This window comes from Amphiura filiformis, chromosome 16 (assembly GCF_039555335.1).
Source record: "Amphiura filiformis chromosome 16, Afil_fr2py, whole genome shotgun sequence".
Classification (NCBI taxonomy): Eukaryota; Metazoa; Echinodermata; class Ophiuroidea; order Amphilepidida; family Amphiuridae; genus Amphiura; species Amphiura filiformis.
Genome location: NC_092643.1, coordinates 54,285,062 through 54,312,099, shown reverse-complemented (window position 1 = coordinate 54,312,099; position 27,038 = coordinate 54,285,062). Strand labels below are relative to the sequence as shown.

Here is a 27,038-nt window from a genome sequence, read left to right as displayed (position 1 = left end):
GTGTTCTCGTTAAGACGTTTTATGTAAAACGTTTTATGTTGGCTGGATAAATGTTCTCGTTAAAAAGTTTTCTGTAAAACGTTTTGTGTTTGCTGGATTGCTGGATTAGTGTTCTCATTAAGACTTTTTTGTAAAATGTTTTATAGTTGCTGGATAAGTTTTCTCATTAAGACGTTTTCTGTAAAACGTTTTCTGTTTGCTGGATAAGTATTCTCATTAAGACGTTGTCTGTAAAACGTTTTGCGTGTGCTGGATAAGGTTTTTCATTAAGACGTTATCTGTAAAATAATTTATGTTTGCTGGATAAGTATTTTCATTAAGACGTTTTTTGTAAAACGTTTTCTGTTTGCTGGATAAGTGTTCTCATTAAGACGTTTTCTGTAAAACGGTTTACGTTTGCTGGATAAGTGTTATCATTAAGACGTTTTCTGTAAAACGTTTTCTGTTTGCTAGATAAGTGTTCTCATTAAGACGTTTTCTGTAAAACGTTTTACGTTTGCTGGATAAGTGTTATCATTAAGACGTTTTCTGTAAAACGTTTTCTGTTTGCTGGATAAGTGTTCTCATTAAGACGTTTTCTGTAAAACGTTTTGTGTTTGCTGAAGAAGTTTTTTCATTCAGACGTTTTCTGTAAAACGATTTATGTTTGCTGGATAAGTGTTCTCATTAAGACGTTTTTTGTAAAATGTTTTATGTTTGCTGGATAAGTGTTCTCGTTAAGACGTTTTATGTAAAACGTTTTGTGTTTGCTGGATAAATGTTCTCATCAAGAAGTTTTCTGTAAAACGTTTTGTGTTTGCTGGATAAGTGTTCTCATTAAGACTTTTTTTTGTAAAACGTTTTATGTTTGCTGGATAAGTCTTCTTATTAAGACGTTTTATGTAAAACGTTTTATGTTGGCTGGATAAATGTTCTCATTAAAAAGTTTTCTGTAAAACGTTTTGTGTTTGCTGGATTGCTGGATTAGTGTTCTCATTAAGACTTTTTTGTAAAACATTTTATAGTTGCTGGATAAGTTTTCTCATTAAGACGTTTTCTGTAAAACGTTTTATGTTTGCTGGACAAGTGTTCTCATTAAAACGTTTTTTGTAAAACGTTTCATGTTTGTTGGATAAGTGTTCTTAAAATTTGTGTTTACTGGATAGGTTTTCTCATTAAGACGTTTTATGTAAAACGTTTGGTCAGAGGAGGTCTGAAGGAAGAGAGAAAGAGGAAGAAATGAAGAGGAAGTAATAAAGTAAAAAAAGAAATAAAGAGAAAGAAACTAACAGAAAGAAAGGGACAAATGATGGGAATGAGAGCGAGAGGGGACAAGTGAGAGAATGAGAACGACAGAGAAGAACAGGTCGAGAAAGGAAACAGAGAATGGAAAAGAATGGAACTTGGAGCTACTTGGAACAACTAGGAGATCATTCGTCCTTCGCAGGTGATAAATGCATAGAGTTTAAATTTGATTGTTGGTAACTTTTACATGAAATCTTTGTGGCCATTGGAGGATTAAGGTGGTACTACTCCCCTTGATAAATTAGTGACTATTTTTGCATTTTTTTTCCAAACCCAGCAAACACAAAACGTTTTCGACATCATTCGCAAAAGGTTATAAAAGGTTGTCAGAAAACGTTTAAATTCCGGGTTATATAAAGGGTATATTAAGAGTATAAAACGTTTTCATAACCTTAAAAACATTTTTTGATAATCTACGGCTCAGCAAACAAAAATGTTTTACAGAAAACATTTAAATGTCGGGTTATATAACGGGTATAAAAACGTTTTAATAACATTCCAAAAACATTCTTGAAAACTTGATACAAAAGATTTTAAACAAAATGTTATTTTGGGGTTGAAAAAATATTTTGCGAAAAATGTTTGCCCAAAATATTTTCAATAATGTTTTAAAAACGTTTTCATGACCTTTATATAACTCGACATATAAATGTAATTAAAAGGTTTTGAAAAAACATTTTAAGAACATTTCTGTGTTTGCTGGGTTCAAATATTTTAACATAATGTTATTTAACTATTGACACAATATTTGGCAAAAATGTTTGCAAAAATAGTTTACAATAACATTTTTTGAAAACATTTAAAAATATTGTTGTAGTGTGTTTTCATACAAAACTTTTTAAAACGTTATCATGACCTTTATATAACCCGACATTTTAATGTTATTAAAACGTTTTTACCTAAACCAAAAGCCAAAATATAACTTATATTTTTGTGTTTGCTGAGACGTTATGTATATTATAGTGGCAAGGAATCCAGTTACTACACTGGAATTTCAGCGACTCACGACAAGCGGTACGTTATTTATGATAAGAAAAGAGGTACCGCTAGAATGTACCACATTTCTTAACATATAATGAACCACTTGTCTTGAATCACTGAAATTTCAGTAAAGTAATAGAATTCCTTGTCCCTTTTGTTACCAGTGTGTAGTTATTTTTTGAGAAAAATGCAAAAATAGTCATAAAATCTACCAGGGGGCGTAGTACCACCTTAAGTTGTTTTGCTGAAGGCAAACACACTCCTCGTCCCCCCGTACAACTGCACAGTGTCTATTACAATAGGACTACTGTTAAATCTCCTCCCCGTAGGACTACACAGTAAACGAATCCCACTGTAGGACTATATACTCACTGTAGGACAAGTTTTTACCCACCTCCCCAGAGACACAGTAAAAGAATCCCTCTGTAGGACTATTCTGACTGCAGGACTACTTCTTGGCCACCCCAATCTTGTAGGACTACACATTAAAAAAGAAAAAGCCCCCACCTTAGGACTTCACGGTGAAATATGTCTCCCAGCAGGACTACATTACATAACATCTCCGCTATATGACTAAACATTATAACATAAACAGAAAAGGTTACATATAGAATCCCAAGAAAAGGACATTGACCTTAGAGGAATATGCCTAAAATAAACAATGGAATTACCACTCGTGAATAGAGGTCAATATTTTTACTTAATTTGGCCCCCTTAACGTAAACAAAAACAAAATTTAATGTTTCATTGGGGTGCGGACGACCCTATTATTCGCATGTCAAAAATTTGTTTCCCGAAATAATGCACTCATAGAAATGACTTGTTCGCAATTCAAAAGGAGTAAGTTTGGACAACTCAACAATAGTGTAAAGGTTGCCAAAACAAAATTCATTTTAGTTATCCGAACTTAAAAATGCTGAAAAAGCTCAAAAGTTCCGTCAACTAATCAACTTTGTTGGCATTACTTAAAAAGTTGATGTAAGTCGTTGCGTCAACTTTTAAGTAATGCCAACTTCTGAATTCAAGTTCAGGGAACTTAGAAAATAAACATGGTTCAAAGAACCAATTAGTTGAGTTATTGTAACTCAACATGTAAGTTGATGTAACTCGTTCATATTAAGTTACTGGTACTTATTGTTTTGAGTTAAAGGCCCATTCAGTGATTTGCTCATCCGGACGATCGTAAAAATCATCAAAATTCAGATTTTGGTACCTTTGTAATTGGCATAGATGTGCTAACATAGCCTGCTAGTGGTTCGGTCGAAAGCCGTGTATTTTAGACAAAATAAAGCATTTGCATGATTCTGGACTTTTGATACTGACAGTACAAAAAGTCCGACTCGAGATCGAAAGAAGCTCACTCTCCACGTACCAACACGCGTTGCGTATTGTTTCTACTACTTATTACATCAGTAGCTACTATTTTAAACAAAATACACAATTTTAACTGTTTTTCATAATTGAATTGACCGTTAGTTTGCCTCGGTGACCTTTAATTGCTTATTTTGTTTTCTACTACAAAAATTAAGCGTCTGTTTTAAATCAATTTAGACTCTACTTCCCCGTGTTAGAAACACTGGACTAGGAAGTTTTTCCAGTCGATTGGTGGCGCACTGTACGAAAATCTCGATTTTCTCGAGTCGATCTGAGTTGAAGTAGAAAACCTTTCTAAAACTTCTGTTTTTGACTAATTTGTCGATGTATTCAGGGAAAAGTGGTTTAATGAAATTCTGTAGACTTATTCTTTATTTCTAAGCAACTCTGACAAATTTCCATTTTTTTTAATGTTCCTGTGAAATCACTGAAAGGGCCTTTAATTATAATCCAATTTGGTACTTTGTTACTTAATTCACGTAATCATTTTCTGCACAATTAGCAGTATTCAAATATTTATTTTTGTAATCAGTGCAAAATTTTGTATAGTATAGCACACCTCTAGAAAATTATGCTAACCTAGTAGCTCCTAGTTTCATTTTCTGAGTTGTAAGAACTCAATAAAGTAAGTGAAAATGAGTGCGACCACCATAATGATATCGAGTCAGCGTTACTCAAAATTGTACGCGTTGGCATTACTCGGAAAGTTGACGCAACGACTTATGTCAACTTACGTTATGCCAACGAACAATTTCTATGAGTGTGTAGACCATAAAAGTTTTTAGCCTTACAATTTCTAATGTTCTAAACTGTCTAATTTATAATAGATGATTATATAAGCTAATCACATTATTACAGTACAAGGCAGCCATTCGATGATGTCAAACCCTCTATGCGTTATCAGTGGCATAGATTTCTTTTTGACATTGGGGGAGGGGGCTGGAAAAATTCTTGAAGTATAGTGAAGCCAGTACCTTTTGACGACAGAAAAAGGCATTGGTATCAATGCGCGTGAAGCGCGCGGAATATTTTGCGATATTGAAGTAAATGGGGGAAATATTGTGCAAAATTGGAATAAATGCACGCGAACGCTACGAACGGTCATCGGGTTGTGCCCGAATTGAATTTTGTGCCACCATGTGTATTGTTTCGAGATCGGGGCTGATAATGAAAGGCAGAGATAAAAAGAATTGATCGCGTCTGACGTCATCTGTCAATCAAACTCGACCACGGTTTGTTTACAGGTGCCGTGATGATGACTTGCTGAACGCGGCGGTATAACCGGGCGCCTTATTGTTAATTTTGCACCTTCAAACATACAAACCATCTACCAAGTTAGGTTTTCATGGTAGGAAACTTTCATTCGCGAAGGCACCATATGTCAACAATGCCTTGAAAAGTTGCTTTTTGCCTTGTAAAAGTACGTAATTTTTCGACATTTTATGCTATTCCTTTTCTCCGATCGGCACCGGATAAATCGGCCAATCAAGGATCGTAATTGACAGTGACATCAGACGCGATAAATTGTTTTTATCTCTGTCTTTCATTATAGTAACCTTTTTGACCTTAGACTTGATCACAGTATCGTAGACTCCTGGAAGTCTAAGGTCAACAAGTCATAACCAGGGCTGGACCTTAACTTTTGGAAATAATGTTACAATAAATGCAAAAAAGAAAACAATAGTCTATTAAGTTTAAATGCATGTAGCAATTAATTAACCATTAGACGTGAGCTCTGCTTGTGACTTGTTCACAAGTAAGCAATACAATTATTTGGTTGTTTCCTGTAACTGTTAGTGTCAATAGCGACACTCTTTTAGGAACTATAGTAATGTAGGTCGATCTTTGATGGCCTTGTTAACTGAACTTGTCAATAGTTCATCAGCATTGACTGGTGGTTTACATTCCTTAGGAACGAGTGAGATCATCAAGCACTCTGAAAGTAATGTAGGTCAATCGACCACTAGTTCACATTCAATTTTTGTCCCTAATGTTTTTGATACTTAGTATTGACTGATGATTTTACACTCCTTAGGAACTAGTGTATGGTAGGCCGCAACCGCCACAACGTGGAGCTGCTACGCGTAGCTTACTTTTTGCTCCGCGGAGCCAAATTGACCAATCATGTTAGAGTTTTTCATTACGCGGAGGTAAAACTGACCAATCAAATCAAACTTACTCATTACGTGATGCGAATTAATTCATTTCTAGAATTTGCATGACGAGCTTCACGTAGTTGCAAGATATCCTCGGTCACGAAAGTTATGATTCAAAAAGTAGTTAATGAAAAGTACGAACCGACTTATTATTAAGATGGACATGCACTCATAAGAAACTCATACAGTATTGTATATACATAACTATATAGGCCTAGCAGCCTCGGAGTGGTGGTAAACCATGCACACAATTCTGCGATCTGTTGTATCGCCGGGAGCTAATTTGTACAACTGGCGCGGCGTGGCTTTTGCTATAAACTGTCTGCTATAGGCCTACATGTACATGGACCAGGATTCATGTATTTGTGGGGGCTTCTGCAAACCAGTTCGGATTTACTTTATTAGTAGTAGGCCATATTGTTTTAAGGTCAGCAACATTCAACAATATGATCAGTATGACAGTATCAGTACAGTGGGTGTCAGTCAGTGATCATGGCCTGACAGAGTAGACCGAGGATGGGCTTAGTGCGGGCTGTAACCCTTTCCTGTTATGGGTTGTTGTCGAGTTCCTACGGGAAGATCATTTCAAAACAAATAAACAAAAAACAAAAAAACATACAAACACGCCACACATATGACACAGGCATGCATTCAACATTTCATGTTCAAGGTAACATTGACTATCAAGAAGTAGGCCCTACACTCATCAAACAATGGCATTGATCCTGTACTACTGTCGTGGTTTTGATTTTGATTTAAACTTTTGATCCAAACACAAAGAATTAATTCCTACCTCGGAATTTTCAGATGGTACTCCATCTTTCATCAGCGAGTGAGTGTTTCATTTCATTTCATTTCATTTTATTTAGCACTCAATATACATCAAAAATTGCAAACAAAAAGAAAATACAATAGATTGCACATTATGGATAAAATACTTTAAAATCTACTGTACATGTACGTAATTCAGGGTACCAGAATAAACTATTGCACGAGGTGACAATGGAATAAATACCAATGAGTACCAAGGATAGCCCAAAAAGCCTTCCGAAGAAAGCTTAATTCCTTGTAAGGCAAAAAACAATAAAGCAGCAGCAGCAATGATTAAGGCAGGAGGACGAGCAAAACATAACAAAGACGAAAAACAAACAAGCACAGTGACTGTATCAGGTCGTGATTTTCTTGACCTTTGACCTGATAACAGACTCGGAGACTCCTGAAAGTTTGAAACGGCCCCCGTCTTTGTTGAGAGATGGTTGGTTGGCTTTGATGTGAACTACTTCTTTGACTCCACGTTGGAACCACCTGCTGTCTCTGTCGAGTATGCGGACTTTATCCAACTTGTCCACAAAATGTCCCGGAGACTCGAAGTGAATGTGGTTTGAGACCCCTGATGCTGTAGCCTACTACTGGGTCTCCTGTGTTCATTAAAACGTGTTTTCAGAGAGCGTTCAGTTTCGCCAATATAAGCTTCTTTGCACTGTCCAGTACCGCACATCGTCATCATCCATATATCTTCGTGTTAAAAATTGCCGTGATAGTACAGCGAATCCTCTCGTTTTTTAACAGCTACGCATCGCGATTTTGTTCGAGATAGGCCGAGCGACTCAGGCTAAGCATACCATGACTATCATATGAGATACCACAGCGTTTCTATATTCTACACATTATTACGATTTGTGCATGCTCTAGTACCCCATATTATGTTTCTATTACAAGAAAAAAATTGTTTTCAGGTAAAACCAGGGTTTTGTTTCCAGTACACTCACTCGAAAAGCAGTACACTAATTAGCGGGGCCTTGCAGCTTGCTGTGGATATCTTTTACTGCATTTTTAAAGTAAAAATTTGAAATCCAAAGTAAAAATTGAGATATATTTAATTTTGAGAATGACAATTATACTTTATAGGTATAAAGGAACGCGTTTAGCCCATTCAGTTAAGTTCCAGGTGCACGTCCTATAACACAATGCATAATTATGTAAACTTTCTTTATCTGTGTCAATAATAGAATATTGATTTCAACGGAGTATTGAGCTGTATGGAAAAAAATATTTATAATACAGGGTGTTGACACTGTGTACCGGTAACAGTTTTGCCCTGTCACGGAATGTAATATACCGGACCTGTAATCATGGTAATGTCCTTCTTATCTGTCTTGTCCTTGGGTGACACAAGGATTTGTCTTAGTGTGCGGGCTGGTTTGAAAAACACACTAACACCGTAATTGCTGTCGTGGTTTATTTACATTCGATTCATATAAAACCCCCATAGTAAACATTAAGTTTGGCAAGAGTTTTCTCTCTCTGGAACGAGGATGCATCCACTGGCTCCGCATAATGAAAAGATCTAACATGATTGGTCAATTTAGCTCCGCGAAGCGAAAAGTAAGCTACGCGTAGCAGCTCCACGTTGTGGCGGTTGCGGCCAGCCATATTAGTGATAGTAGTACGCGCTTGCGAAATCCGTGAGGGCCGTACACTGCTGATATGTGTCACATAAAATAAGGTTTGTTATGTCCCTACCCAAGGACCCGACTTTTTTCTCCAAGAATTTTTGTTCCCAATAAAAAAAAAAAAAAAAAAAATCCTACTGCAATATCTACAACCAAAAGACCGAAATATCCCAATTTTGAATAGGCCTAGGCTGCACCCGAAAGAACTCATTTTTAGATCTTCCTTCAAAAGACCCATTTTTTATCATCTGCCCCCGCTAAGACACGATATTTAGGGTTTTACCTTGAAGGACATCAATTGTTTAGTATCTGTCCCCGAAAGACTCCCCAAAATCGGAGCCCTATATTTCGTATAATCCCCCCCCCACACACACACACCGACATCGCCTGGCTAATAATTACTTGGTACAACACAGACACTGAAATGAATACCCGGGATCGATACACGTGAATGTGCTATGCACGATTTGATATTCAGACGATTATATTTGGATACCGGGGAAGAAAATGATGAATATCTCCCGTAATTGATTTAGTCTAAAGAAGCCAGATTTGGTTCCTTGCACTTGAATATATATGTTCAATAGATATGATAATCGTTAGCTTGCGTCTTGAGAAAGAAGCTTGCGTCTTGAACTCAAAAACTGTCCAAAATTCTGATTTTATATGTGCCCGAAGTATTATAGCGCAGTGTAGGCCAATCGTGGAGGTAGTCTAAAAGCAGATGACCTATGGCGTATACCATGCTCACTCACACACAGCGAGGTCAGTCACCGGGCTATTGTCAGTAGCCTTAGTCAGATGTCCTTCGACCCATTATGCGTCTCAAAACTATTAAACAGGTCGGAACAAAATGGCCATGCGTGGCGGTGGATTCAACCTACCATGGCGATTTCTGCCATGAAGATATCGGGGCAATGACACTGTGCCCCACCTAACTGAAATACCCCGTGCATTTTGAAAATTACGACCGCACATGCATGTCACTTTACTATGGGAGTGCCCCCATTGGAATTGGAAATTTTTGGAATTGCTTGGCGTGAGACAGAAGCGTACCGGGATTTGCCGACTACAATGTTCATTTTGACCCGTCATTATTTGAGCCATGGCCCTCAAGAATCTGAAAAGCGGGTGGGGGGAGGGAGAACTAATTATTTTGACGATGCGTGATGAGATTTTACTCATTTTCCAGCTTTTTGCGTGAGATTTACTACCTAGGCGTGAGATTATATACTACCTTGGCGTGAGACCGTGAGAGAGTGACCCAATGCGTGAGACTCACGGCCAATGCGTGAGAGTTGACAGCCCTGCCGGGACCTATTTATCATGCTTATGAGGCCCGCGCATATCAGACCTATTTCCGGGGCCTATTTATCATGCTTATTCTAATGCAATATCATTAACCATGATAACAAATTTCATGCCACCTGATATATTTACCGCTTAGGCTTTAGGCCTATATCATGGGTCAAAATGCCACAGTGTACTTTAGAGAACGTTACAGGCCAGTACACGCCATTGCCGTGCGCGGGCGTGCCATTGTCTCCGGCTGATGATAAACATCACAGTTTCAGTCTCGCTGATGAATCAAAGATGGAGTAGCCGTCTGAAAATATTTTTCTTGTGTTGGGATCTGCATTCAGATCTGCATTCAGATCAAAAGTCATCTGCATTCAGATCAAAAGTCATTTAATACAACTTTCATGAACATTTTCTATATCTTAAACTTAACTTCAGGTAAATTTATTCCGTAGCAAAAACAGAAGAGAGGGTGCTATCGGCTTCTTTGTGGTATGAACTCTGGCATAATACTTCAGTATTTTATGAGCGGTTCAAGTTCCTCACGCCCAGGAGGTGGGTGCGCGCTTCGAACGCGCTTGCGCGAATGCTAGACTGGTGGATTTTGTAACATGTTGTAATGTCAGGGATGGCCTGTTATGGTCCCCTACGCACTAACCAAATACTAATATTTTTCTTATTTGTTATTTTTGACAGATTTCAACGGATTCGACAACACTGTGATTTTACAAGATGACGTATTCTGCTGCAGCACTATTTTCGTCAGTGATTGTTGTGATTCTTGCTTACGATATCTTTGCGGACTCGACTACCAAAATTGGGTTCAAAAAACTTTCTCCGGAGGAAATTTCACCAATATCTCAGTGGATACCCCAATCAGAATCTTTTCAAATGAAAAATTGCGGTGAGTCATCGAAACAAATTAACAACGACAACAAAAAGTACTTACTACTTATAATAAATCATAACAATTATAATATTTGCTATCCACCTTTCTTTATAAAATTATTAACATTTTTCCTGCTTTTTTGTAATTATTTTAATTTGAAAGCGCTATTTATATATATATTGTAAATTTTATTTAACCAAATAATATGAGTTATTCCTTTCATTTCATGTTTAAGTTTTTAGAAAATGTCCTTGCTTTTTGTTCACTCCTTGAAATATACAAACAAGATTTATAATAAATAGCGCCACCAGTGTTCATATTAGCATAGATCATCTTTTGATAATCTATGATATTAGTGTATTCATGACTCGAGTTCATGCATATAACCATTTAAATGATCTATGATATAACCATGTAGACACTACGGCAATTTGATATTTTTAACTGTGTATCAATTTGCTTTTTTTTTCCGAGGGTCTCAATTTTTGGGTCGTGGGCCTGTTGTAGGACATTGCCTTTTGCACCACATGTCGCAATCACACCACAAAGTACACAAATTACGTCACAAAAATGTTGTTTTCTTGCCTTCAAGAGTTGCTAAAATTATGGAGGTTGAATTTAAGCAAGAGGAAAAACAAAAAGCAAAGCGGGATTTTTTTATCACGACTGGACTTCAAAAACTAGGCTCGTTTACAGGCTGCTTTTAGGCTTTGTTTGCAGAAATATCATCGATAAATATGATAAACGATGGGGCCCAATATAGCACACTGAGGCACACCAACATTGCTTTGCTTACTTGCTTATTTCAGGTGGTTTTCCCGAACCACGACAGCTTTCCATATCCTCCTGTCCTGCATCGCCGTTCCCAGGTCATCGCCGTCACCAGCATTGATTACTTTTGATATCAAGGAGAGCAACAACATGTGCCTGTAGTTGCTTGGCGAGTTTTTTTTCTTTCTTTTTTTTTTAATTTTCTTGTATTACGGTATGATATTTGTACACATTGCGTTGGTATGTAAGTCATACCCTTTATTAAAGCACTGCTGGAAAAGGCGAGCAAGATGTGTTGCAAGCTCTGTAGCAGCCATTTTGGGTACGGGCGCTAGAATATCTTCAGGGCAGGAAGCCTGGTTGATATATCTAGCTTTATTGTTTTAAAGGGAGAGTAGATTTTTCACTGAATAGTGATGTAAACACTCGGTTTTATCTTGAGAGGCGTAAGTTTGTCCTTCTGTTTAAGAACATGCATTCCTGTCTTGCCTCTCTTCCCTGCTAGCCGCCTGTGCACGGTTGCTTGATGTAAAACTACGTCACATGATGCAGTCATGTCTACAGTAGAATTCATCTCGACCTTTGCAGGACTTAAACCCCATTAAAAGCTATTAAACCAAGATAACACTCATTGAAGCAGCTCAACTGATTAAATCAGATCTTCTCTGGTTGTGCACAAGTGTCTGTTTTACATGTGCGACATCGCAATAAAGCTGGTATTATAGCTTCAGTTGGGTAACCGATTATAAAGGAAACGAAAGGAAACAATGGTATGTGTACCTTTGTTCACGAAATGAGACAATGACCTGCTTTTTGTTAACCAGCATTCTTCAAAATGAGCAACATAATGATTGTTGACTTAACACGGTTTGGAAATAATTTCTTCATATTTTTGGTGTTATCTGTCGTTTACATATCCTTCCTAAAACACAAAAGTGCGACCCTCTCCAAACATCTAAATTAGCTAAAAATTTAGGACATGTTACAAAACTATATTTTCTAGAACCTATTTAGAATAGTTTAAATGTAGCTTGTACCGTTTTTTGGGGGCATCCTTCAGAACGGAGCGGTCCGTTACCAATATAGCTCAATATTTTCGGTCAAATCTCCATTCAATTAACACGGGGAGTTGGCTAGCTATGAGCTAGCTATGCTTTGCCCTCACTCATATTTTACAAAAGTACGACCATTTCTGAACATCTAACCTAGCTGTAATTTTAGGTCATGTTAGAGAAACATATTTGCTAGAAGTTTGGAGAATAAATTAAATATTGGCTGGTTATTTTTCACACAGTGATGTTAACTAGGCAAGTGTCCATTCTTCCAACATACATCATTTGTAGAGGTCACGCGTCAATGGTGAGAGCACTGTGTATTGTGTATAGGAAAACGGACAGTAACTGCAGTATGATTTTTAAGAAAAGATAAACACTGATGGCGCTATTTATCTTGAATCGTGTTTTCATAGCAACGAGATTTTCTAAAAACTTTTTATCATGAAATATTGCCATTTATATTATTTGGCTAAATTAAATTTAAAATAATGTAAATAGCGCCCTCAATTTGCATACAAATATACAGTTTATAGAATAAAGAATGCCAAAAAAAGGAAAAAAGGATGAATAAGTTGGGAAAGAAACAAAAATCATCTATGTTAAAAATAGATGAAAATATACGTACATATTAGTGTGATAGTTGTTGGTATTATCCATTGCTAGAATTGAACATTATATAATGTTTTGTTAGACAATTTAATAATTGATCACATCAAACAACCGTGTGTGGCTCATCCACCACCAGCTTTTGGAGCCAGTCTGGACTTCTCCTTGTGTTTCTCATTTTGTGGGTTGAAATTGCCTTTCTTGATATTGAGGTGTAACCATTTCTAGCATTGTTGCATACTCAAGGTATGACTCAGGAGTTGGAAGAGCCTTCTCCATGTAAGATAATCTCCTTCAGGGCCTTTTCACGTCCTCATTCCACACATCGCGATGGTCAACAAAAGAGCGGACTGTCTTTTCCCCATCCAGTAAGCCATTTACCCAGACATGTGGGTACTCTGCCTCGTTGAGCATGATCCAGCTCCGCCGTTGGCCTCTGTGCATAATTTTCATTACGTTTCACCACCTCAAGAGAATTGATCAAAAGTTGAATTCCCTTCTGAGGTTAGTATCTGTCAATGGATTGACCAGATCACCAGGCTGTCATTGTAGCTAGAGGCAGTATAATGACACACATGTGTCAACAGTATGCTTCGAGTATATTTATAAATACGCACGTGACCACTTCCACGCTGCCATAACAGCTCGAAGTGACCTTTTACATGGTCTATCTGTATATTTGAATGCAAAGGTGGTAAACAACACGAGACTACTGTGCAGGTGCAGCAAAATTGTCTGTTTTGTTCAACTTTGTGATTATATTGTAAATGTTTCAGTTGATTAAAAAAATCCGTCGGCAAATACTTTCAAATGTTGTTTTCGACAACTTTACAAATTCGGAATCCCCCATGTGTAATAATTTTGCTATTCAATTAATACTTAAATTTGATGATATTGATCTAAAGAGTTCCTGTTCTTTTCAATGTACGAGGATTTGGTCAATGAGTTGCATAAAAATGACCTTGTTTGGTATTTACCAGGAAGTGAGTTTTGTCTGAGGCAATTTGTGGTTGATCCCTCACTATAAGAGTTATTACCATCGATTTGGTACATTTTCAAACTACTTTTTATCATGAAATGAAAGGAATAACTCATATTATTAACTTAAATTCAATTTAAAATATATGTAAATAGCGCCCTCAATTTGCACACAAATATAGTACAGTTTTATATAGAATAAATATTGACACAAAAAGGCAGAAAAATATGAAAAATTCGATAAAAAAAGAAAATTTAAGTTAAAAAATAGCTAAAAAAATATATGTGTATATTTCATAGTGTGATAGCTGTTGGTATTGAAAATTGAAAATTACGTTTTGTTTAAACATTAATAAATGATCACATACAACCGTGGGAGTGCACTATTTTGTGGTGTGACGTCTGTCGGTTATGTTATACAGTGATTTGATTTTTCTAACCAAGCAAGAGTAGACTCCACATATTTTGGAGTGGGGAGAAAGGGTATTTATATCCTTCATTATGAAGAAACATATATGCAAATATAATATCCGACCCTAACCCTTAACCTTAACCAACGTATTTGTATATATTTTCCTTCATAATGAAGGACTAACCCACGTGTTCCTTCATAATGAAGGACTAGGCCTAACCGGAGAAAGGCTGATAGGGCCTATAGGCCTACTTGTACGATCAACACGGAAAAAGCATGTGAAGAATTTATTTGCAACAATATTTTTCTTGCAGGCCCCCCGTTCAGCATTTCTGTTACTCCATGGCCGATTGTTGACTTGAACCACAAATTGAGACTTGAAATTAATTTTACAGCAGGTAATCCTTTTTATTTAATTAAGTAATTAAATATGCATTTTAAAGCGCAATATTTGCGACTGATATGCAGCTAACGAAACTAGATCATACAAAACCGTACAGCACAAAGCGATTGCAAACCCACCGCAGCCAACGTGAATTGATTGCGCAATCCTCCAAGACACGAAATAGTTGGTCGAGCAACGTTCACACTCATGGCTTGCTATCGACGGTTTTGTCCTCTTCACCCTAAGAGCTCCTAAGGGTCGGTAGTTTAAACCGGTCCGTAAAGACCTTTTCTCTTCATCTTCTTTCTTCCCTATTTTCTTCCCTGAGGCAAATATTAGATAGTGTTTGAGCGAAAGTGTTTATATTGATGGATCTACGTGTCGAATGCCACCATGAAAACCTTATTTTAAATCTGTTGTCACCCGCAGACCTAAAAGGCCATCAGTAAAACAACACCGGACCGGATTGAAACATTAATAGTGTCCATTATAAGCTATTATATGAGGACCATGGTGCACGTAAAAATGTATTTTTTTACGACACGGCATAACTGGGCATTATCAGCAGAGACTAAAAAAATCATTTAGAAGCTGCTGACGAAGAAGCATTCAGAAAGCGATTAACCTCCATGCCTCCTTGTAGAACATACGATAGAAGAGGGTGGCTGGTCCAACTGCCCTGCGGTGGCTCAATGGCTGAATACGATGATCTTCATACTCATTTGTTGGCAGACCAATGACACGATTACCTCTATTTTGGATGAAGTCGAGCTGAGCTAGTGAGATGGGGGTTGCACCTTAATCCAAGCACTGCTAGCATATTCCATTTTTGATCGTATCGTGGCCTTGTAGATGATGGCTCTCTTTGTAGGTAGTAAATAAGGCGAAGCTCTTCTGAGGAGTCCCAGTCGCTGACCGGCTGTCTTAGACATTTTGGTGACTACTTGGTTCCAGAACAAGTTGTAAGACCTAGACGGTCCACGCTGTCAGCTTCTTCAACAGTAACACAAAGAGTGAACTGGTGGATGGCCCGGGGTGGATGTTTGCCATCTTTCCGGTTGGCGATATGGTAGTGGTTTTACATTTGACAGCACCAAAAGGACATTCCATGTCTTAGCCCATATCTCTATCTTGGCTAAATCCCGATTCAGAGATGCTGCAGCAGGAAGTTTCACTGGATTTGACGAAGGACATAATGGTGGCATCGTCTGCATACAAGATGGACTGGTTCTTCAGATCTTGTGAGATGTCGTCAATGAAGATGATAAACAGGAGGGGTCTAGTATGAAGCCTTGTGGTACTCCAGCATTGATTCTTTTCTCTCTCCCATTCAGGACGACTTTCATCTTCAGGATAGACAAGAGCAGGGATGTCATTCGGGCCAGATGCCTTCTTGAGCAACTCTTTCTTAACTTTGCTGGGCCAGAACGACCTTTGAGCAGCTGGAGGAGGTCCTAGCATGCCTAGTGTACCGCTCTGGGACACTTTTGTTATTGCCTTCTTCAGGGATGCTAGATTTTTCACAGAAAAGAAATGATAAACATTCTGCCTTGTTTTCAGAAGAGATGTGTGTATTTCCATCGGCCTTCAGTGTAGGCCTACTAGTAGTATTTCCACCCTTTGAACCCGGCTAGTCTACGTGCTGTCCACCACCAGCTCTTTGACCCTATTTTCCGTTCAGTTGTCATCTTTTCTCGCACTCGTATTTTATGGGATTATAGCCTTTCGGGAAACAAGAGGTGTGCGTGTTTCGTGCCTGATTATACACAAGGCGAGACTCAGGTGTTTGAAGCGCCTTCCATCTTCTCCATTTGCTAGTTTTCTCTCAAAGCCTCATCACACTCCTCATTCCACCACTTTGGATGGTTGATAAAAGAACGGACAGTCTTTCGTGGGATGTTGCTGTGCATCGCTGTCTGAATGGTATTTGTGATGTTAGAGCAACCTGTCATCGGGTCGTCTTTTGTCAAAAGCTCGTTCCACGGGACGGCAGCCAGGTCGTTTCTTAAGTTGTTCCAATCAGCCCTTTGTACATCCATACATGTCTTGGAGGGGATGTTTCAGAGGGAGGAGAAACCTCTAAAGCAGTTTTGACAAAGAAGTGGTCTGAAGTACCCATGTGGCACTCAATCTTTATCAGTTGGGTATCTGCTGCCAAGCCATTCCCGATGGTGACAGTTAAAATCACCAGCTAGGATGCCCGGGGGGCACTTTAATATGAAATGGATATGGGTGTAGGGCTGGCACTTTCGCAATAAGGGGCACTCGGTGAGAGCAAATTGTAACAAGAGCACCAAGGGTGCTGTAGCTCAATTGTTATTTGAAATTTGATGTAAATATAATGTTCAGATATATGTATAACCGTTGAATATATCAAATTGGGTTTTTTTAAGGGGGTACTACACCCCTCGATAAATTTTTGCATTTTTCTCAAAAAATAATAACACAGTGGTAACAAAAGTTATGTATATTATAGGGGCAAGAAATGCAATTACTATAATGAAATTTCAGTGACCCAAGACAAGCGGGGATGTGAAACAAAATTTTAATTTTACATGGCATAATATACATGTATATAAAGGTCATTTATGTGCAACAGGGCCCTCCACCTTTGTTCCATAACCATTAAAGACTTAATGTACGATTTCCGTCAAATTTTAATTTTGTTATTCTTTATTCAAAATGTTGAAATAATATTAGTAATAACTGCCGGGAAGGGTTGCTGTCCGTTTTAAGTTGAAATAACGAGGTAAAGTGAAAGAAACCCCACAAGTTATTTTGACCATTTAACATGCACTTCTATGGGAGGACATATTATCATAATTTTTAAAATTATGATAATATGTCGAACTTTGCTCTGTTGACCTACAAAGACAACAAATTTGGCCGATTCCATTTCGGTGCAAGTTGGGACATGTGTAAACATTACAAATATGCAAAAAAATCAGGTTTGAAAAAAATTAACCAATTTCATATTATAAGATCGTATATTAAGGCTTTAAGGTATAGGAAATTTTTTTTTTTTGCTATAGCCCCCGAATGAAATGTATTTAATTATGTTTGCACTCACTAAGGTAGCATTGTGTGTGAATTTTACAGCCAAACTAAGTGCTATTCTTTTTTATGGTCATTTTAGTGACTAAAATGGCGCAAAATGAGGGTTTTTCAATATTGCTGTCAATTGCTAATCATCACCCCCAGAGACTTTACATGTAAAATAAGAACGCCCATAAAATTGAATAGCACTTAGTTCAATTGTAAAATTCTCACAAAATGCTTTTGAGTGATTACAAAAATAATTAAATACTTTTAATTCAGGGCTATGTGGAAATTTTTATTGTATTTCTTGTGCAATGACATATAGGTCCTTTCACAATAAATTGTCCATCTGAAACAAAGGTGGCCTTAGGAACAACAGCATAGCCAGCATTTTAGTGTGCGGGAGTAAAGCCAAACTCTGTCCCCATTTGTCAATTTTTGACCTTTTTCAGTCATTTTAATGACATACTCCGATCCCCATCCCCATTTTCATCACTGGAAATTTCTGTGTTGGGGATACAACTTTCCCCCTAGCTTCCAATGCCACTGCTCAGGAGGGAGGCAAGGTGCTGAGGTTATTCTGCATATAAATTGTTTTTAATAAATAAATGAATGGGCACCAAATATCTTCAGGTATAAACTGACAGGAATATTAGCAGCAATAAATATTTGTCTTTAGGCATGTCCACACAGAGGAATTTTTGCTTGAGCAAAGCGGCTCTCGGACAAAAAACTTGGGGGGAAATCTACCATGTGAACGCTCTCAAGGATTCCAATTACTACGTTTACCCCAAATTTATCTGTGTCTGTTAATTAGTTAAATAAATTAGGCTTCAAGACATCCAAATTGCACCTGCATTGCTGAAAAGCCACCCAATTTTTTTCTTAACCATCTGTTTCTGTGGGACAGGAAATTGTTTGAAGTCTCAGGGAAAATCTTCAAAAGTTACCCATTTAGGCTACCAAACCATGAGCTTGGCAACCCTGATTACTTTGTCCTTGTCAAACACTTGAACAAACACTCTACTGTTGACATTAGGTTTTAGTGGTTTATGATCATGTGTCATATACTGGGGTACTCAAAAAGGTGGCTTTGTTACATTTTGAGGTGCAGCTTGGATTTCAAAACACTGTCTCTTGAGTATTCCTTCACTTAGAAGATTCAATTAGGTCTTAAATTGAGGCTATCTTTTAGAATACCCTACCATTTTTTACATTCACAGTGTATGTGTCGTTCATAAAAGACCCCCATTGAAAATCTACAGTGGTAGGGTATTCTAAAAGAAATCCTGTTTTTAACCTGTTTTAAAATAATTTTAAATTATTATCTTATGACGTTTGGCATGAAATGTGCCAAGGGTGGCTGAGGATTAGGGGAGGAGGATTAGGGAGGGATTCAGTATCGTAAATATGATCTAAAACCCCCATTAAAAATTTGAATTTAGTAAAAAAATGTCTAAATGAACTCCCAGACATCTAAAGCAAGTAAATAAATTGAAGAGTTTGTTTCCAAAAGGCGCTAAATCCAACGGCTGCTTTATGTAAAATTCAATTGCAGATATTCCTAAGAGTAGCAGCAACCTTGCCAATATAATAACATTGGACCATACAGAAGGTCATTTAAAAGACTAATACTTGCTCAGAATGATTGTAAATGTGCAAAAAAGAGGTGGGGTTAAATCCCACCTACTTTGTAATTGTTTTTGCCCGCACTCTCTCATTTTTTAACCGATTTCCATAAAAAAGGTGTCAAAATGCTCAGGAAGATGAACCACTTCAAATGAGACGTGTAGGTAAAATGTTTGAACCATTTCATTTTTTACTATGTAACACAAAGGTACCCCAGGTTGTGACACAAGACCATATGCATATTTAAGAGCTTTAGAATTTTACAATCTCACATAAAAAATAATTACTATGTAAAACTATCCTCACAAATATCTGAGAGGTCTCTGCAAAAATACACATGCTCCAAATCTAAACCTCCATAAAACACAGTAACATCATTGGCAAAGCTAAAATGTAAACATGTAACAGATGACTTATATTGCTTAAAACACCAAGGTTAAACCTGGTGTAGCATGTAAGAAATCTAGGAATGAGATTATTCTTGTGAAACTGCACAATTTTTCGTGACAAATTGCTCGAAAAAGCACACTTCCTGTCCATTTTTTCCCAGCAAAATAAGTAACTTTCATGAACAAACTTGCAAAGATCGCCACCTCAAATTACCAGCTCCATTACTCAAAAGATGTAGCAAGAAAAAAAAAAAAACATAGAGAAATTCGGATCATGCCTATAGATCAATTTGCTTTGCAAATTGAGCTAAAAATTATGCGGTCATTGGGTGAAAACATCCCTTGTCTTTCTTTTTTTTTAAATGTTCTTTGGATGAGAGCCGAAACAGCGCCACAGAAACCTTGAACATCAAATTTCTAGTTCTAAATGGCTTCGAATTTCTTTGCTTTTTCAAAATAAGTAACAAAATCAGTGATAAATGAAAGTTGCTGTTCAAATTGAACTTGTAAGGGTCTTTGGGTGACAGATCAAACTGATGGAAAAATAGGGGGTGTGTTCGTAAAAAATATGGGGCCTTTGGGCGACAAAGCCGCTGAAAAGGGGGGGTCTTAACAGCCCTACATACGCGTCACCTCCAAAGTGGGAGGGCCCCCGGGCTAGGATGCAAATGTTGGCCTTCGTTCTGGATAGCAGGCGGTCTAGGTTTCTGTCATCGGGATGGTATGATAGTTTCTATAAAAGATAGAGATTCCTAGGTTTGATAAGGGGTGTCATTCCCATCTCATATATGGGATTAAATTAAAGCACTATTGATGTTTGTGTGTACATTACTCAATCATCTTGGGCGATGGCCCTTGGGCAATGGCCATCTTTTATAGTGATGTTTTTATCCAACTTCTGTTCACCAAAAGAGGGCACACCAGAGCCCAGAAGTGTAATGTATACTTGACTAAGATAATGGGCCCCTCGTCTCTGTTCATAGTGTTCGGGCACATTATCTTAGCCATGTATACGATCCACTTCTTGGTGCTGGTTGGATAAAATAACATGTGGCCATCGCCCAAGATGGTCGAAACTGTCAGGTCAGTATAAAACATAATTGGTTTTGACAAGATGAAATATATATTTATGAGTTCCTACAAACCTAATGAATATGTCCATATCTTTGTTTTGTTTCTGTTAACAAGCACACACCCTCATTGACGGAGAATTAGTAGTCAACTTTAACCAATGGCCATACAAGATAGAGCTCAACGTTTGCGACTACGCTTTGCATAGACGACTGAAAGTCTGTCCAATTAAAAAAAGGAGGTAAATAATCATTATTTTGAAACAAAAAGAATAAATAAATGTTTTGCATCTATTTCATTTTTATGCCGACATATAAACGTGTTTTTCATGATGAACTAAATTTATATGCCTACCAGCATCCTAATTTCTTTTTGGTTTCAGACACCTACGCGTTTTTTATTAGTGGTCCTGGCAAGGGACTCGAGATATACAAGGTAAGAAATTATACTTTAATCACGCACGTCTGCTGAGGGGGGCTTTTAGGGCACGAGCCCCTCAGCGTAAAAATGGGGCGGCAAAAAGGAAGGGGAAGCAGAAGAAGAAGAGGTGACAAAAGGAATTATTAAAGAAAAAAAGGGCAGAAAAATTGTGAACAAAATGGAATTATACATAGTTTTTTTTTTATGTTGCTAGCTCCTATTATTTTTTTTTCTTGCTCTTCACTTTTTCAAACCATCCAAAAATATTTGGGTTATTCAGGTTATTGATGAAGGGGTGGAAAATTTCACCCTCTCTCCAGCCCCCACCCCCCAATACAAGACTCATCTCAAGTGATTTAGAAGTAAAGAGAACACTCCCGATTTCCAGAATTAGGCTTATTTACCATAATTTTAAACGGAAATAATAAAAAAATTAGTATGTTTGGGTTCTCTTTTTGTCAAATTTGGTATTTGGGGTATTATTTCAGAATGGTACCTCCACATTCCTACCCAATATAAAACAATTGCCCCCCCACATACATCCCACACCAAAGCAAATAAATGAGAATCCATTTTCCTTTTCTTTTTGACAGGGCCACTACAAAGGAAACGTTACCATTACTAATAGTAACGATGAAGGCATACTTTGTCTCTCATTGGACGCAATATGGCCTCCGTCTTCGAGGAAGGGTCACAAAGTGTTATTACGTTTGTAGCAAAAAGGGAACTAAACTATTGATGTTGAAGATGATGAATTTCCATTTCAGACAGAGGGGTGTTTTTAAGCTGGTTTTGCTTAGGCTAAAAAAATTGTTATGTCTCAAAGCCTAGGTGCACATTTATTTTCTTGGCCCATCCATGCCAGCTGAAATAGCAAATCTACTTTTTATTTACCTTTTTTTCTTTTATTTTTTTGCCGTAAAATCATGAAATTCTGTGACAAATTGGGAAGAAAAGTTACTGGATTTGATGCTCGGTATAAAACAATTGATACTTGTACTTCCAATTGTGTAAATCAACCACAATTTTAGGGAGTGTACTTTTGAACACTCAAAAATGACATCTTAATTCAAAATTAAGTTTAAAAAATCTTTAAAAAAAATATAAATCTTTAAAAAAAAAGGCTCATTCCGCATTCGTTTTTGAAACTACCATGGGCTTTGAGACTAGCATTATTTTTTTAGCCTTACAGGGTGTCATACTTTTGGATAGTTCCTTTACAATAACTTGTCTTCAACTAGTGAGAAACATCCCACCATTAGCATCCTTATCATCTGGCTGTTTACTTGCAATGGAGAGCAGTGTAACATTAAAATGTGTGGACGATAAAGTTGGGTGTGTACAACTATCTTAAACGGTATTGAGAAAACACACAAACATTGTTAAAACAAGTGACATAAATTTATTCACCTTTCTTCGGATATGAATGAAATTTAAACATAATTGGTCAAATATTTTGTAGTCCTCCAATGAGTAAGGTTATCTTATAGTTTGATCAGCACCAAATAGGCAGCAATGTACTACTGTATAGCAGCATATTTTAGCACTTTTAAAATTTTGCACGATTTCAACTGTTCATTAATGAAGCTTATGGGTCACCATTATTTTTGCAAGCATCTAAAATGAACTAGTACGTGCAAAGATAAAAACCTTGGCGAAAATTTCCTGCTATACACAAATTCCAATTTCACACATTCCTACACCTTGACGGGTCCCATTCCACTTGAAGTATAAATTATTCAGCAGCCTTGGCGGAATTTTGAACTGCATTCTACATGTGCTATCCCCCTGTGTTACACGTAGACAAAAAGAATAATGAAAGCTAACAATGCAATACAATATAAGAACAATTCATAAGTAATTGGGCATTCACAACACCAGTTTGGTGCGGATGGGACCCAGTAATGACCGAATGAATTCCGAGCAACATTTGGCTCATTAGATTCGTCTATAAAGTAGTATATTCGGCTTTTGGTACTACCCTTGAAAAGTACTCTTTTCCCGCCAAATTTGTATGGGTATACGGAACAAAACAAAAATGATCTATACTAATCTATATGCCATGTATTCATTGTTTTCAACTTAATTGGCTAGCCACATATTTGGCTCTGAATTTAGGTGGGTGAGGGGGCAAGAGGGTAAGGAAGATGTTACACAGGAGGGCTACTCCACTGGCAATATCACTACCTTGAAAGATGCCTTTGCCCCTCCCCCTGGAAAATCCTGGCCAGGCCACGGACTACACGTATTATGATGGAAACACAATGTGTGTTGAAAACCACATGTATGATAGCTCTTGCCAAATGACATCTCTTGCTACGCCACTGGCTACACCTATATAGTTGAAAACCACACATGATAGCTCCTGCGCAAGATAACTTTAAGGAACATTGATATAAATCTGTAATGTGGTGTAATCAAGCAAAATCAGTCTGAAGTTGGTCATATTCAATTTTCAGTTTCTTATTGGATTGTAACATGCATTTACAAAGCTGCATTTTGCAGTAAACCCCATTGAAATTGAACAACCAGCAATTGAAAGAATTTCCAAAACAAGAGGAAACAAAAGAAAATATTTCCTTTGTTTGGCTATATCTCAAAATCAATCTTTCAGACTTCCCACTGATTTTGCTTGATCACATCATTTTGTGCTGATAAAAGTATAGTAAGAGGTTGGCTAAACAACTCAATTTGGTTGGAAAGAAATATATACAATCACTTAAAGGCGACAATGTAATTATAATTTACAAGAGATTTTACAGAAAAGCATGTTTGTCTTATTTGTATGTGTATACAGAACTTTACACTCATTGTAGAGCAGCCTTCATTCTGTAATTATAAGAAGCTACAAAATAATACTGTGAAACATATTAACAAAATAAAAACAATGCACAGTACAAAATGAATCACTATTAAAAATGTCAATTTCTTTAAAATTTTGCACCCACATAAAGTTGGTTTTTTTAACTTCCGTGGTCGGGGTACGCGTTGGTGAATTGCGATTGCGTAAAAGTGACAAGGTCGCCTACTACGCGCCGAACAGACAACCAATGGGTCAACCGACTTGTTGTCAAGTGCGTTGATCAGCCAATCAGCGTGATTGCTTATTTTTTCTGTGTGTACGCTCGTAGACGGTTGGCGCACAGCTCGGACCACGGAAGTTTTAAAAAAATAACTTTAGCTTACATAAACTTTGTTATTTAGAGCTATAGTCTATTTGGTTTCCTAGAGTGACATCAGTGTGTACTCCAGTGCACTAGTATCACACACACATCGACTAGAAGAACTGGCGTGTTTACATACAGATCAAAGGCGGTACATATGTACACACGCTGACAAAGTACAAACTACACTCTCTCGAGGAAGCCAAATGGTCTGTAGGAGACAATTCTGCATATGGACTGCTCAGTGTCTGAAGTGGGCTAATGCAATAGCTACCATGTGTAGCTGCCATTGTGTATATAGAGTACAATATACTGTGTGTAAATTGCCAACTGCTCACAGGGCAGTTACTGCACTTACCCACTTCTGGCACTGAGCAGTCAATATGTGGATAACTGATAACGCCTTAAGGTATTAGCTGGAGGTAGCACAGATTTTTTTTCCAGAAAATTTTGATTTACATGTGCATTATACCAACGCTAGTGACAACATTGAATTACTACCACTGACCATTTTTATTTGTGAGAATTTATGGGCAAATACCTGTGAACATGAACACCATGGGGGAACTCATGTGTCAAGAATACAAGAAGGAAATATTTGAAAAGAAAAAAATCATCAGTAAATAATTGAATATTCAAAATCTAATCACAAGGAACCTTTATCTGAATTACCTCCACACTATCCTCTTTTTAATAATAACAGCACCCATAATCCCATATCAGTAATTACAAAAGGTTCAAAACTATGTGACATGGATGTGACTTTCGACCTTTTTTCATTAACTTAAAATACCAAAGTTACATAAGAAATAAAATAAGAAGTACTTGGATAGTGAAAACTTAACCATGTCCACAGTAAGGTGCATAAAATCCAAACAAGGGTGTCCACAGATGGCTAGTTACATAGGGTGGATCAATGTCAATTGTTGCTGGTGTCGACACATAGGTGTGTGCGTGCGTCTAATCTATTGTCACTTGCAACTGTGGACTTTTGTTTGAATTTTATCTCATCAAACATGGACACACAAACTCCCAACTACAGACTGTCCACTCCATCTCTCAGGTGCAATGTATTAGAAACACTAGCACATCCCACGTAGTTCAGTACACATAGCACTATGATACATGTCCGCAGTTCTTGTGTAGTGTTGTATATTACATTTTCGTAAAAATATCCTCAAAATAAAATTATACACCAAAGCGGCAGCATATATCTACAATTTCTTGAATATCTAATAATAAGGTCCCATCTATTTACCAGTGTACAGCCTTCCCCAGCCAAGCTGCAGTAAGTGCAATGCTTAAGCTACCATTGAATAAGGGATTCCCTTAGCTGGGGAAACCTGTGCACTGGTATTTAGGTATGGGGCCCCAAGAGATCTGCACACTTTCATGGTCATGAATTAACTCCATTATTTACACCAAAACATAAATTAATGCGTGTGTACATGTTACGACTGCTGCCCTCATTGTCAACTTTCTGGGTTGACGACTGAGAAACTTGTGTTCAAATTGACTTTTTGACCACGTCTCTCATTGAACACATATTTTTAGAACTTTTAGAGCGCAATCCTATCACAACAGCGCGCTAAGACGTGGGCGTTGTTAGAAGTCGCGCTATGACACACAACCAAAGTGGCCCGAGAATATTTTCATGAGTCCAACACAATACAAGCGGTTAAATTTTTCTGTTGTCACTACAAGCATAACACAAATACATGTCCAGTAAAGACGACTGAAGGATTTAGTCTATACTTGTGTGCCCTCACTCCAACATACTTTTAGGGTAAAAGAACCCCGTTTCACAAAGGCTTACAACCGATCCTACGATTTAATAGTGGATCATGGGTGGTAGATCAATTGTAAGGATTTGTGTAAAGGTCCCCAGGTCAAACATAAGGAAGAAATAGAAGATTAACAAGTTAAATGCAATTTTGCTCTTCTCAAATTACCTGGTAAAAGTCAATTTTATGAAAAATTAAGGCTTTCTCAGCTACTTCCACCTAAGAATAGTGTAAAAACCTGGTCAAAGTACAACCCAGCCAGAAGCTTGATTACCATACTACCTGAATTTAAAAATAACACTATTATTATCACATCATGCCTAAAGCTGGTTTCATACGACTTCATCATGCCGGTTGTACTTTACTGCAAGCGGAGTGGCACACCGCTGAGCTGCAGCATCAACACTAAGAAAGCCAATATTGAAGTTCAGCATCGCCAAAAATTGTATCATGTTCTTATACGTCAGAGCAGCACCGCTCCCGAGTTGACTTGAATTGAACTCCTAGCGATACTGCCGCTTGTGGAGTGATTGATATATCAGCTTGTTGCTGATCACTGCTAGCGTTTCTGAAGCGACTGCGCAGTGAAGCAAAATCGTCGACTAGCATAAGAGTGCAAGAAAACATTCACAATCTGAAGTACCTATTTAAAATATTGTGGAAACACTATTTGTCATGAGTCTTACCCAGTACATTTACTCATTTACGTATGGAACTATGATGACAAAAAGTAAACCAGTAATGGACTATTCTATTTGCATTTGTACTGCGACCTAATTAAAAAAATTAAGGCTTTCTCAGCCACTTCCCCCTAAGAATAGTGTAAAAATATGGAATATTTTGAAATTCCAAACAAAAATATCAGCTTTCAGCTCAAATTTATCATAAATAAAAACAAA

General features: G+C 37.4%; 1 protein-coding gene across 3 annotated transcripts in view; it reads left to right on the top strand.

Annotated features, from left to right (window-relative positions):
- Positions 1–22,056, top strand: part of LOC140136198 (uncharacterized) — a 66,741-nt gene extending 44,685 nt beyond the window's left edge. Inside the window, exons 2-5 of one of the 3 annotated variants that reach the window (XM_072157911.1) lie at positions 10,244–10,451; positions 14,573–14,656; positions 21,154–21,206; positions 21,785–22,053. In XM_072157911.1, the coding sequence (XP_072014012.1) occupies positions 10,280–10,451; positions 14,573–14,656; positions 21,154–21,206; positions 21,785–21,907 (432 nt within the window). In that variant the 5' untranslated portion in view covers positions 10,244–10,279 and the 3' untranslated portion in view covers positions 21,908–22,053. Of the gene's footprint in view, positions 1–10,243; positions 10,452–14,572; positions 14,657–20,888; positions 21,008–21,153; positions 21,207–21,784 lie in introns of those variants that run through there. The other 2 variants (XR_011856627.1, XM_072157909.1) reach the window with 2 other exon arrangements.
- The last annotated feature ends 4,982 nt before the right edge of the window (positions 22,057–27,038 follow it).